Raw genomic sequence first — 12,036 nt, forward strand, 5'->3', positions numbered from 1 at the left:
GTGGATGGGGAGCTATACTAGGTAACATCCGTTCGTGCCATCGTTCGGAAACCAATGGTTATGGAGATCTATCTATCTCAGTCTATGTTGTCTATACGGCTGTTTCAATAGTCTGGTTTTGCCTCTTAGCGATAGATTTTTGACGCAATTTCTATGGAGCTCACGTCAAAATTATATCTCTATTAAGCAAATTCAGAGATAGATAGAATATTGAAAGTGGTCTATGTCGTTTATTTCAGTTCGTATCGTTTATTGATCTTGCAGTCGAGATCAGTTTTACGTACTCCTGTTCGAAAATAACATGTGACATGTGAAATAAATGTGTAAAAGCTGCGGAATTCTTCTTCCAATCTCAAAACTTTAACCATGGATATCTCCATAATATCTGCATAACCATGGGGTTCCGAAGGGTGGCAGTGGTACCGGAGGTACCAGTTTCTCTTTATAATTTGCCTTATGTGCAACTTTTGGAGCGCTCAAATTCTCATTCTCCTTGTACTCCTTGAGCACTTTGTATACCGAACTCCTGGCTATGTTTAAAATTTCAGCAGTTTCTAAAACACATTCGTTTTTCTTCAGCGTTTAGGTTAGAGATTCTGTTCTCTTTTCGGTGTATACATATTTGTACGCGTTCATTATCATATTTTTTTCACTTTCGGCTAAAGAAATATGCTTTATCTTTTTCTTGGCGAAAAGTTTTCTTCATCGCGTTTACGCGACAAAGTTGAAGGCTGAGCGTCCATTATTTATGGTTCAAACAAAATAACAAAACTTAAGAACAAAAAAAAACGTAACAAAAAAAAAAAACAAAACAAACAAACTCAACGAAAAGGAAACAAATAATACGTGAAATCGCATACGACAACGGGCGCATTCGAACACTTCAGAGATTGAAGGACGAATGCCGTGTATTCAAAATAGCACCGTTTTCGTTTTTTGTGGCATAAGCTACATTCTATCGACCAATTTTTAACTTGTTATTGCGTATTCTTCAACAACAAATAAATAATTGTTGTATTTACTCCGTATAATGTGTAATTACAATTAAAAAAAAATATATTTTTTTTATTTGATGCTCCATAGTTAGCATGATTTTAAAAAGATTCGTCAAATAATAATAATAATATTATGTGGGCAAAGTAAAAAATTACGATGCATAAAACCGGTATCGTAGTACAGTACTATTACTAAAAAGCTGGTATCATTATTTCGAAAATTGACATTTGCATGTGTCAATTTAGTCCATAGCATGGAGCATAGAGAAAACAGAGTATAATCTGTCTATAATTTATAATTTGATTTTGAGTCAAACTGCTTAGCAAGATTAGGATTTGAATACATGTATAATATCATTAAATCGCATTTATTTTTCATTTTGTTTATTAATAGAGGTTACTTCACTTAAGTTTAAAGGATTGGGTGCCATCAAAACATATTTATAGGTTATTATCAAAATTAAAATTACTGTAATATGGATCAAGAACCTGAAAGTCCGCAAAAAGTATTGAAAAATATACTTTTGGACAAGATCAACAATAAAACATCTATAACGTAAGTGTCTAAGGTGGGTTAAAATATTTATTAAAAAAAAAAACACTAAGTATCATAACAGTCATATCTTTTGTACAGATGTTCTAAGGTGCCAGAATGTTTATTTGAAGCTAAAGCTGCGGAAAAGCATTTCAGTAAATTTGGTCGAGTTCAGAGGATTCGCTTGTACCCCAAGAGGTCTATGTGTATTGTTGAATATGATCAACAGAATTCAGCAGAGCGCGCTGTGCTTAATGCTGGGGCTTATGATGGTTTCATGTTTGATGTTACAAGAATGAAGCCTAGAGCGTAAGTTGATTACATTTTTATTGTTTATTAATCTTTTTTTTCCTAGATAACACATTTCATCAGTAAAATAAAAGTAAAAGTTTTTATTGTTATTGATTTGTTGTCTAATAACTCGTTTTTATTATGTTTCCATTGAAGTGACATGAATTTTAATATTTCAGGAGAATAAAGAGCAAGAAAGATGATGATCCTGACTGGGTGCCTGATCCTGAAGTTGAAGAAGAATTGTCAGCTATGAGTGGAGCGCCCGTGCATAGAATTTCTCGGCAAAAACGTAAAGAAATTATTTTCTTGATTTGTTGATCATCCTAATCTTGTGTTGTGGGTATTTAGAAGATTATTCCTATATTTTCAACCGACTTCCAAAAAAGAAGGAGGTGCTCAATTCGACTGTATTTTCTTTTCTTTTTTTTATGTATGTTACACCAGAACTTTTGACCGGGTGGAGCGATTTCGACAAATTTTCTTTTAATCGAAAGGTGGTGTGTGCCGATTGGTCCCATTTAAATTTATTTGAGATCTAACAACTTTTCGAGCTATATCTAATAATGCGTTTTTACTTGATGCTTTTTTCGTCGACCTACGTTGTATTATACTGCATAACTTTTTACTGGATGTACCGATTTTGATAATTCTTTTTTGTTGGAAAGGAGATATCCCAAGTTTAGTACCATGATAAGGAAACCAGGATCTGATGATGGGATCCTAAAGAAATTGATGGAAATTCTTGAAAATCCGCAACAACTTTTTACTGGGTGTACCGATTTTAATAATTCTTTTTTTGTTGGAAAGAAGATATCCTTAATTTAGTACCATGATAATGAAACCAGGATCTGATGATGGGATCCCAGAGAAATCGAGGGAACTTCTTGAAAATCCGCAATAACTTTTTACTGGGTGTACCGATTTTAATAATTTTTAATTTAATCGAAAGCTGATGTTTGTCATGTGGTTACATATAAATTTTTTTGAGATCTGATTACTACTTTTTGAGTAATCTTTGATAACGCGCAGTTACTTGACTATTTTTTCGTCGATCTACGTTGTACTACTCGTCGATGTAATTGAAGTCGGTTTTTTTCGTTTGCGAGCAAACACAATTATTTTAACTGTTGTGATGGCATAGGGTATAATTTTTAAAAGTGAAATAAGCCTTTAGAATTTTATTTCTTATTGTTTAATGCCTTCCAGAAACAAAACAGATAATTTCACATATATCTTGTAGGATGAAGAATATATAAATTCTAGAATACCAAAATATTTTTTTGAAAACTTACTCATTGTTATGGTTTTTATCAGAGCTGTTAACTCCAAGGTGATAGTATAACGACACTCAAATGAATTGTAATATGAATTGTGAATATAGTAATATTTCAAAAACTTCTTTTGTGCCTCAGTATTTACCTTACCCTTTTTAGTATTTTCTATTTATGATACTTTATTTTTTGTTACAGCAATGGATTTGGGTTCACCAACAACTTCTTTCAAACCGCCAATAAGGAAGAAAACAATTTTATCAACACCCAAACGAGTTAAAAAAGTAATTGTGTAAGTGATGAGAATGACCAGATGAGAATTGTTACATTTCAATTAATATTATATTATCTCGTAATTGGTAACTTCTTCTACTCTTTGGCTTTTATTGCCAGGGTCTTCATTCCAACTAAATCTAATTTGCGTAATCTTTTACAGACAAACACCTGCTATTAATATCGAGCCTCCTGTTGTGGTGACAACAGTACCAACGACTCTCAATACTAAAGAAGCAGCTGTGGAACTTCATAAACTTCGCTCTAGAGTGTCATTGACATCTGATGAGAAGTGGAGGACATTGGATGCAAGAGACAGGTGAAGCAATCATAAAATGTACTTTGAAAATAAGACATCTAAAAATTTAAGATGTTTTATTAATACAATATTTTAGTGCATACAAATCCTTCAGTATAGTATGCTAAGAATATGATCATACTTCTGTAAGTAACTTTTAAAAGTGATCATCTCAAAATTATTATTATTTTTTTTGATGAAAACAAGTTTTAAGGTTGTATCGTAATAAAACCTGAAAACTTACATGATATGTTTATACTTAAACTTAGAGGATATTATAGAACATAACCTTATTTCCTTTAAAATCAAGTCTAATTTATTGTAAATTCCTAATTTAGTCCCTTTAAAAAAAAATACAAAGAAGTTTATTATCATTGTTGGTGAAATTGTGGATGATATATGACTAGTTTTGGAAATTACCTCCTTAATTATTTTAGGATATTGTAAATTGTTGCTTGTAAATATAATTTTAGCCTTTTTTTAATATTTAAAGAATATTTTTATAAGGCATCTACCAATTGTAAAATAATAGAAAATTATATAATTGCCAGAATTCTTCGATCATGGGGTGGTGCAGGCTCGAGGGTAAAGGTTGGTGGTGCGACCATAGGTACGTGTCCTGATATGTGTCCAGAGAAAGAGTTACTACACAGACAAGCAGAACATCAAGTAAGTGATTCATCTTTTAATTATACTCATATGTATTTCAATTTGTAGATATAATATTTTAATAATACTAGTGTTACATCTCTTTTTGTGCATGTTGTGACAACTTAAAATGTTGCGCATTTAAGCTTAATTGTAGTACCTATGGTTTTTATGTGAAAATTGTAATGTAGCAACTACTGTTTGTCCAAATGAAATAAATAAATCTTCTTTATAAACTAAAAAGGGATTGCTAAATGTGTTGCTAAGCGTAAAAATCATAAATGGCTGGATATCAATCAGGATACTTTCTTTAGTTTTCTTAATACTTCATAGAAGTTTCTTATGAAATCGTAATATTATTTGTAGGTGATGACATTAGAAACAATAATTGATTCTGATGGTCTGTTGGAACCATGGCGTGCTGTGAAACAATACAGTCGCAGTTCAGCAGATCAGGAGATCCCAATGTGCTATGAACTCAGGCCTGCGACAGTCCTCATGAGAACATGTGCTTATCTCCTACATGAGATAGCTGATACTACAAGACAGGTAAATTGTAATTCTAAATATAACTCCTGTCTTTATTTATGAAATTCTGATGCCATGGCATTTTTGGAATTCAAAAAAAGTATGTTAGTTTCCACATTTTCTACTGTACTACTTTTCTTGTTTTATTATCAACAGTTTCTAAATTTGTGATGTTTAAGAATAACATACAATACATATAACATACACGTGTCTCTTATTTTAAGGATTTTTCTTTTTTAATATTGTGATAGTTTAATTTTTTTTTCTTGTTTCGTATAGGTGACTTTAGCCGACTGGTTTCATTTCATGTGGGATCGATTTCGTGGAATTCGCAAAGATATTACACAGCAAGCACTATGTTGTGCCGGTAATGAATATTGAGGTCTAAATTGAATTGTTACTTTATTTGTTGTATACTAATTCAAAACATATTTTTTTACAGATTCAATTCGTATGGTTGAAATATGTGCCCGTTTTCACGCACACTGTGCAGCCCGACTGGCTGACTTAGAACACACTCAATTTGACCAAAAGTTAAATACTGATAATCTTACAAAATGCCTGCAAACTCTCAAACATATGTATGCTGATGTTAGTCCTGACAAAAAACCTAATGAAGCTGAATTTAGAGGATACATTGCACTACTTAATCTTGGTGACGCAAATTTTTGGTGGGAGGTAACTACCAACCTAACTTGTTTTGACTTTAAGAAATAAAATCTAACATTTATTACATATTTTATTTTTATATTCCAGATAAAACAGTTACCACGAGAGATTCAAAAATCCGAATCAATTGTATTTGCTATAAAAGTATATACAACATTGGATAACAATAACTATGTCAAATTCTTCCGCCTTATTCGAGAGAAAGCTACTTATCTTCAAGCATGTATTCTGTTGAGATATTTCAATGACGTCAGAGCCAGAGCATTAGCAAGAATTATTAAAGCATATGCACCGAGAGGCGGGTCTCTATACCCAGCTGCAGATTTGATGAAAATACTTGCTTTTGAAACAGTTGAAAATATGAAGTCATTCATAAGTCACTATGGTTTACGATTTGCAAAAAATGAGGAAGAACTTACTGTTATTCTTAACAGAAACCAGTTTATCGAAGACAGTGATCCATACCCTCTTTCCCGAGCTATAAGTCTTATAGAATCCAAAAGACAAAGTACCGTCGGCGAAGTAATTTCTGGAGGTCTTTTACCTAATTATGATTTTGCTAAGCATCAATTGCATTCAAGTTTTACTGGTGATGGCAAACTAAAAGAATCAGCATTATTAGCTGAAGACTTGGGATATAATACTTTAAATGACAGTAATAAAGATGTAAAATCTTTAAAAATTGAATTAGATAATATTTTGCAGGGAGGTAAATACCATACAGCTACAGAAAGAGTAATAGAAACAAAAAAATCTAACTTGTTTGTTAAACCTGAACCAAGTCCTAGAAAAAATGCAAATTTGTTTTCTACATCAGGATATGATATACCCCAAAGTAAACATTTTTCATTTCAAGCAGCTATTCCTATTGCACCAAAAGAAGTTATATCAAATTCGCCAGAAAAAGTATTGGAAGAAAGTTCGAAAAATGTATTTGTGTTTTCTAAACCAGAAAAAACTGATCCAAATGTTTTGTCTGCTAACAGTACGGGCAGTTTATTTCAATCCTCAAGTGCCGATTTTGGAACTTTTTCAAATAGACAAAATATATTTGGTAAATCAAGTGAAATTAGTGCAAATGCTGCAAATAGTTTATTCAAGTCTAATGATGGTTTAAAAAAAATTGTCGGGAAATCTCTATTTAGTCAAAATGATATGAAAGATGAGACAAATATAGATAGCAGTAGAAATATTTTTAAGAGTGCAAATACTAATATATTTACTAAAGCAGAAGGCGGTGCCAGTAATAATGTTTTTGCTAAAATTGATAGTAATAACATATTTAAGAAGCCTATGGATAATTCTGGTCTTTTTTCTTCATCATTAAATCCTTCAACATCCAAAGCTACATTGGATGTGAAAGACAAATCAGCGTCAACGATTTCACCCGGAAGTTTGTTTAAAAGTGCAAATCAACCATTATCTGAGTCTTGGTTTCAAAGTAAAATTAAAGTACCATCTGTAGCTGAAGGTATATTTAAGTCTGTACCTCAGAATAATAATGTTCACGAATATGATGATAACGATGGTATATCGACGGCTGAAATGGCGCGTCTTATCGAACAAAAAAATGCAGAAGAAAAGAAGAGACAACTAGAAGCAATTAGAATGGAAGAAGAAAAGCTTGAGTTGCAAAGAAAAGAAGAAGCAAAACGGAAAGAGGAAGCTCAGCGAAAAATGGAAGAACAGAAAAAGATTGAAGAAAAACGTAAACAAGACGAGGAAAAAAAACAAGAAGAATTAAAAAGAAAATTGGAGGAAGAAAAGAAAATTCAATTAAAACTTAAAGCCGAAGAGAAAGAGAGGTTATTTAAAGAGAGAGTTGATAATGAATCTGTTGAAATTGTTGAAGAACTAATTGATGAAATAAGAGATGAAGAGGTAAAAATTATTTTGAAAGAAGAGTATGAACGTCTGAAACAGTTAGTTGCTTTGGCTAATGAAACTACTGAAAATATATGTTCCGAATTACTTAACGAAATATGTAATTCCGAATTACAAGCAGAATTATTCCGTGTAAGAAAAGTTATGAAAAAGTGGTTCTTTATATGGAGAAAGCAATTTATTAGAAACTATAAAAGACGAAGTCTTTTAGAAGGAACTCCAGTTTGGTTGCCAGATAATACACCTGAAGAGGAAGCAAGAAACTTGAGAAGATGCACTGAAAAAGCAGAATTAAAAAATATGAATGCCATTCATAGGGGTTACAGATTTACAGGAGAACTGAAACAGATACCAACACCTAAGCCATATAACCTCTTAGATATTATTAGGTCGCCTCTATTAAAGCGTATGAAACAAATAGAGTATCCATATGATAAATGTTTCTTCTGGAAAGTAGCTTTAGTTTCGCCAGGTTCTGCTAAATATCTTTATAAAAAAATAGATGTGGAAAAATGGCTTCACGATGTTTTTTGTGATCAAAAAGCACATAGTACAAGCGACAGCCTGATTTATGTTGATAAACAATCTTGGATTAATTTAATGGATTTTGCTATATCAATAAGTTTAATTAATAATAAGAAATTAAATATAGCAAATGAGGCAATGAATGGCGCTAATGGTGTAATATTTTATAACACTGAAAATGAGAATGACTATGTAGATGTCATAGAGCAAACATTGAAACATAAATATCAATATCAAATAATACCAATTGCTATTATAACAGCAAAACTTAAGGACTCTGATGCATTAAATCGTCTCCAAGAAAAATTAATTGTTTTAAAAAATAGTGAAATCATTTTAGACTTTAAAATTTATACTATTGATTCTGAACAAGTTTTAGATTCCATAAATATTTGTACTAAAAGTGCACTGAAATGGCTGGCGAGAAATTGTCCTAAATCACCACCTATTGAAATAGATTATCTTAAATCGATTTGTCAAAGATACTTAGGCAATGAAATATGGTATCGATTAAAGTCTGAAAAAGACGAAAATATAGATGTTGTGCTTCAAGACTTACAGAAATTGGTAATATGTTACAATAGAGCTGTTGATAATTTAACTCAAATAATAACAAATGAAGATATTTTTAATTACACATCTTTCCCTCTAGAGTTTAGTAAATATTTAGATAATACTTCACCATACCCTAAGCCTTATGAATTCGTAACTAGCAGTGTTAAACAATCAGATAACATAAATGCTATCAAGCACATTATGCAGAAATTAAAACTTTCAAATCCCACATCAGCCTTTCTACCCAAAAGTATAACAAATATGCAAGAGGAGATTAGGAAATACTGTAACCAAATAAGTTGGTTTCGTGATCCAGAAGAAGTAGTTTGTAAAGTTGTGGCAGTTTTACCAAATGAATTCTCTGACATAAATATGAAGATTGATCAATTCAATGAGTACTTCAAAAGTTATGATCTAATAGATTTATTAAATGTCATTGTATATGAAAAAATAAATAGTTTAAATAACTTTGAAAATAAATTTGCAGTGTACAAAAAATTGGAGTTACAGGAATATTGCAGTTATAATTGGTTATTTGAAGTGAATGAATATGCAAGTTGTAAACATAAGCCATTGGATTATGATGATGATATTGAATATCTTATAGAAGCAAAACGCCGAAAAATATGTGATGATTCATTGGAGAATTTAATGTTAGAAGATAAAGATTGTACCATGGTAGAAGAAAACATACAAAGAGCAGATCAGACTATAACAATATACAAGAATTACAAGGATGCTGTGTCAGAACTAGAGCAAAAGTTAAATGAAGAAAAGAAAAAGTCTGATGAACTTGAAAATTTATTGAGACAAGCACTTTCTAATGTTTAGTGGTAATAATTATGTCTTAGTAAAGGCCATAATAATGTGTTTACTTTTGAATAATTATTTTTGATGGAATAGAAAGTGATTGAATAAAAAATTGTTTTTATTTTTTACTTTGTCTTTTATTTAAGAAAAAAATATAGGTACATAGGTATTGTGTCCAAGATACAAGAACAATATTAGTGACAATTTAATAATATGACATTAGATTGTATAGTTCGCGTCATGTAAAAAGAACGCTGGCCTTGAAGCTGCGCAGAGGCAATTTATCGGTCTATTTGGTGGTATGAGGTAGGGGGGCGGGCGTGTTTATCACGCGTCGCATGCTTGCCGGTGTGCTATTGGTTGGACAGATCGACGTCGACTCAAAATACTATCGCGCACAAAAAGTTTTAAATTACGAAATAGTTTTACACAGAGAAGTGAGAAAAATTATTTATAACGTATAATTCGCGTCATGTAAAAAGAACGCTGGCTGTCAAAATGCGCAAAGACTATTTACAGTCTTGCCAACTCTTGAAAATTTTTTTTCCTACTGTCCATTTTTTTGGAAGTCTTATTTGGTAAATAAACCACTGTCAATCGTAATTCACGTTTTTTCCGCAATTTATCACTCACTTTCACAACACATTAGCATACGGACACTTGTAAAACTTCATTTACTATTTATTTCACTAAAAAACAAATATCAATTTATCATTTTAAGCACATAAAAACTATTAAAATACGAATATCGAGAGTACAGATAATATTGAATACGACATTTCAATAACTAAAAAATTTGTTATTTTTTTTGTTTAAAAAAAAATGTAATTTTGTAAAGTGATAATAATTATTATACTTATTTAGTCCGCATTATTCGCACTGGTATTTCTAGTATATTTTAATGTACCTACCAATAACCATTATACGAAGCCGCGGGTAAAAGCCTAATTAAAAAATAAAACTAGTACTTTCGGGCGCGAGTATTCCCCATGCGCAAACGCACCCCCTCCAGTTTCAGCGTTTTTTTTTACATGGCGCGAGTTTTACCTCATTCTTCTCAATTAGTTAGTTGACGTTCAACCATCATTACGGTTGTCTTGAACAACATTTAAACAAGCATCAACAAATTCTGTAAATATTGGTTCCTGCATATATTCACTTATTAGTAAGTCAGGATGTGCAGATGAGTCCAATATTTCAAGAATCTTCCTTACATGGGGGTTTTTTAAACAATTTCTTAATTCTGTTGATTGTTCTGAAATGAATTAATATAATTGGTTAAGACTGATTATTAGATATACTTAAAAAATAAAAATGTTATTTTTTACTATTATAATAAAAATCTTAACTCATTTATGGCTGTACGGTAATTTATGGATAACCAAATTTTTTTAGAAATTTAGTACTTTTCTATATGTTCTCTGTATATCATGCAAAAACAACTAATAAAAATAACACAAAATGTGATCTCGGCAGTGGTATTTTGTTAGAGGTTTAACTTAAAATTTAGTGCAGGTTTCAGGTCAGCTTCATCAGTTTATCTTCATCATTACAAACTATTGTAATGATGGTGAGGACTTTAAAATTTATTGCTTAACTTTCAATCATTGGAAATAAAATGTTTACATGCTTTATTTGGAAAGAATCGTTCACCAAACATGTACTTAACTATGAAACTAACTAACGGTAAATTATTATAAAGCATTTAGCCACGTTTTTTCATATTATAAATACCAAGAGTTCTTCACAGCAGACACTGAAAACCATTTTCTAAATTGGTGGTAGTATAATAGGATAAAAATTGACTTGATAATTACCATTTTAAAATTGACTTTTTACGATTTATAATTTGAAAACATGACACAACAATGGAAGTTTAAGATAAAACAGTAATAGAGGTAAATGTTTTTTACCTAATTGTTTTAGTTTTTCAGACGGTACTGTGTCTTCTGTAGGGAAATCATCAGTCATTGGTGACTCTTCTTTATTATCTATTTGTGGTTGTGGAGGTAGTGAACATGGAGTTTTTTTATGAAGCTTACAGCAGGCGACTGAACAACTGTAATATGAAATGATATTAATGCGATATGAGTTACAATTTGTTATTGTTTCAGTCTTGTATTATTATTATTATTCTTGAGCATAATGACTTTCAATTGTGCTAGGGGGCACTGTCGATTTCGCCAATGTCAATATAGTTGGTTGTGTGTAAATATCTCGTCTTACATTTGAATCTCAGCACAGTTACAATAAAAGTTTAAAAAAGTTCACTGTTTACTATATAATAGATTGTACGATACTTACTATGGCTGTCTGCATATTGGGCACTTATACTTAGAGTCTTTACCACATTCTATACAATCCATGGTGCTATATGATTTTTATTTTAATGTTTAAATTATATTTTATCACGTTTAACGAAAGTTCGAAACAAATTGTTTGACAACATTGGTTTGACAATTAAGCACATGGGCCTTATGTCAAATCAGTGTGGCCATTGTAAAAAAATGAACTTTTATTTATAATCAACAGGAAATTAAAAAAAAAATATACATAGTCTAAAAAAACAAAAAAGACACGCTTTTATAGCTAATTGAACTAAAAAGTAGAAAATAATTTTTAATTACGATTAGCTATAAAAGCGTGGTTTTTTAGTTTTTTTTAACTATTTTTTGTTATTATTCGATTTTTCAATTAATTATTTGCGGACATGGCATGCGCAGATCGCGCGCTAGCTTTATCTCTCTTACT

The 12,036-nt window shown here is 31.1% G+C and overlaps 2 protein-coding genes across 2 annotated transcripts; one reads left to right on the top strand and one right to left on the bottom strand.

The window, feature by feature from the left end:
• The first annotated feature begins 1,456 nt into the window (after positions 1–1,456).
• On the top strand, positions 1,457–9,413 carry LOC123656589. The gene is made up of 10 exons (XM_045592259.1): positions 1,457–1,551; positions 1,630–1,839; positions 2,001–2,113; positions 3,294–3,387; positions 3,532–3,687; positions 4,218–4,335; positions 4,681–4,863; positions 5,122–5,209; positions 5,285–5,520; positions 5,599–9,413. Exons 1-10 carry the CDS (start codon positions 1,472–1,474, stop codon positions 9,304–9,306), a joined length of 4,986 nt encoding a protein of 1,661 aa, XP_045448215.1. The 5' UTR covers positions 1,457–1,471; the 3' UTR covers positions 9,307–9,413.
• An 898-nt stretch (positions 9,414–10,311) lies between these two features.
• On the bottom strand, positions 10,312–11,787 carry LOC123656276 (zinc finger HIT domain-containing protein 3). Its single transcript, XM_045591982.1, has 3 exons — positions 11,590–11,787; positions 11,199–11,344; positions 10,312–10,540 (listed from the first exon to the last, which is right to left on the bottom strand). The coding sequence occupies exons 1-3, from the start codon at positions 11,649–11,651 to the stop codon at positions 10,362–10,364; spliced, it is 387 nt and encodes a 128-aa protein (XP_045447938.1). The 5' UTR covers positions 11,652–11,787; the 3' UTR covers positions 10,312–10,361.
• Between the last annotated feature and the right edge of the window lie 249 nt (positions 11,788–12,036).

Source organism: Melitaea cinxia, chromosome 9 (assembly GCF_905220565.1).
Source record: "Melitaea cinxia chromosome 9, ilMelCinx1.1, whole genome shotgun sequence".
NCBI lineage: Eukaryota > Metazoa > Arthropoda > Insecta > Lepidoptera > Nymphalidae > Melitaea > Melitaea cinxia.

What these genes read in the sequence shown, in the direction of transcription:
- LOC123656589 (XM_045592259.1), top strand. Translation starts at nt 1,472, where the DNA reads ATGGATCAAGAACCTGAAAGTCCGCAAAAAGTATTGAAAAATATACTT. An exon ending in AACAATAAAACATCTATAAC is followed by an intron (nt 1,552 to 1,629) that starts GTAAGTGTCTAA and finishes TCTTTTGTACAG; the next exon opens with ATGTTCTAAGGTGCCAGAAT. An exon ending in ACGCAAATTTTTGGTGGGAG is followed by an intron (nt 5,521 to 5,598) that starts GTAACTACCAAC and finishes TTTATATTCCAG; the next exon opens with ATAAAACAGTTACCACGAGA.
- LOC123656276 (XM_045591982.1), bottom strand. Translation starts at nt 11,651, where the DNA reads ATGGATTGTATAGAATGTGGTAAAGACTCTAAGTATAAGTGCCCAATA. An exon ending in CCAATATGCAGACAGCCATA is followed by an intron (nt 11,345 to 11,589) that starts GTAAGTATCGTA and finishes TTCATATTACAG; the next exon opens with TTGTTCAGTCGCCTGCTGTA. An exon ending in TGAAAAACTAAAACAATTAG is followed by an intron (nt 10,541 to 11,198) that starts GTAAAAAACATT and finishes AATTCATTTCAG; the next exon opens with AACAATCAACAGAATTAAGA.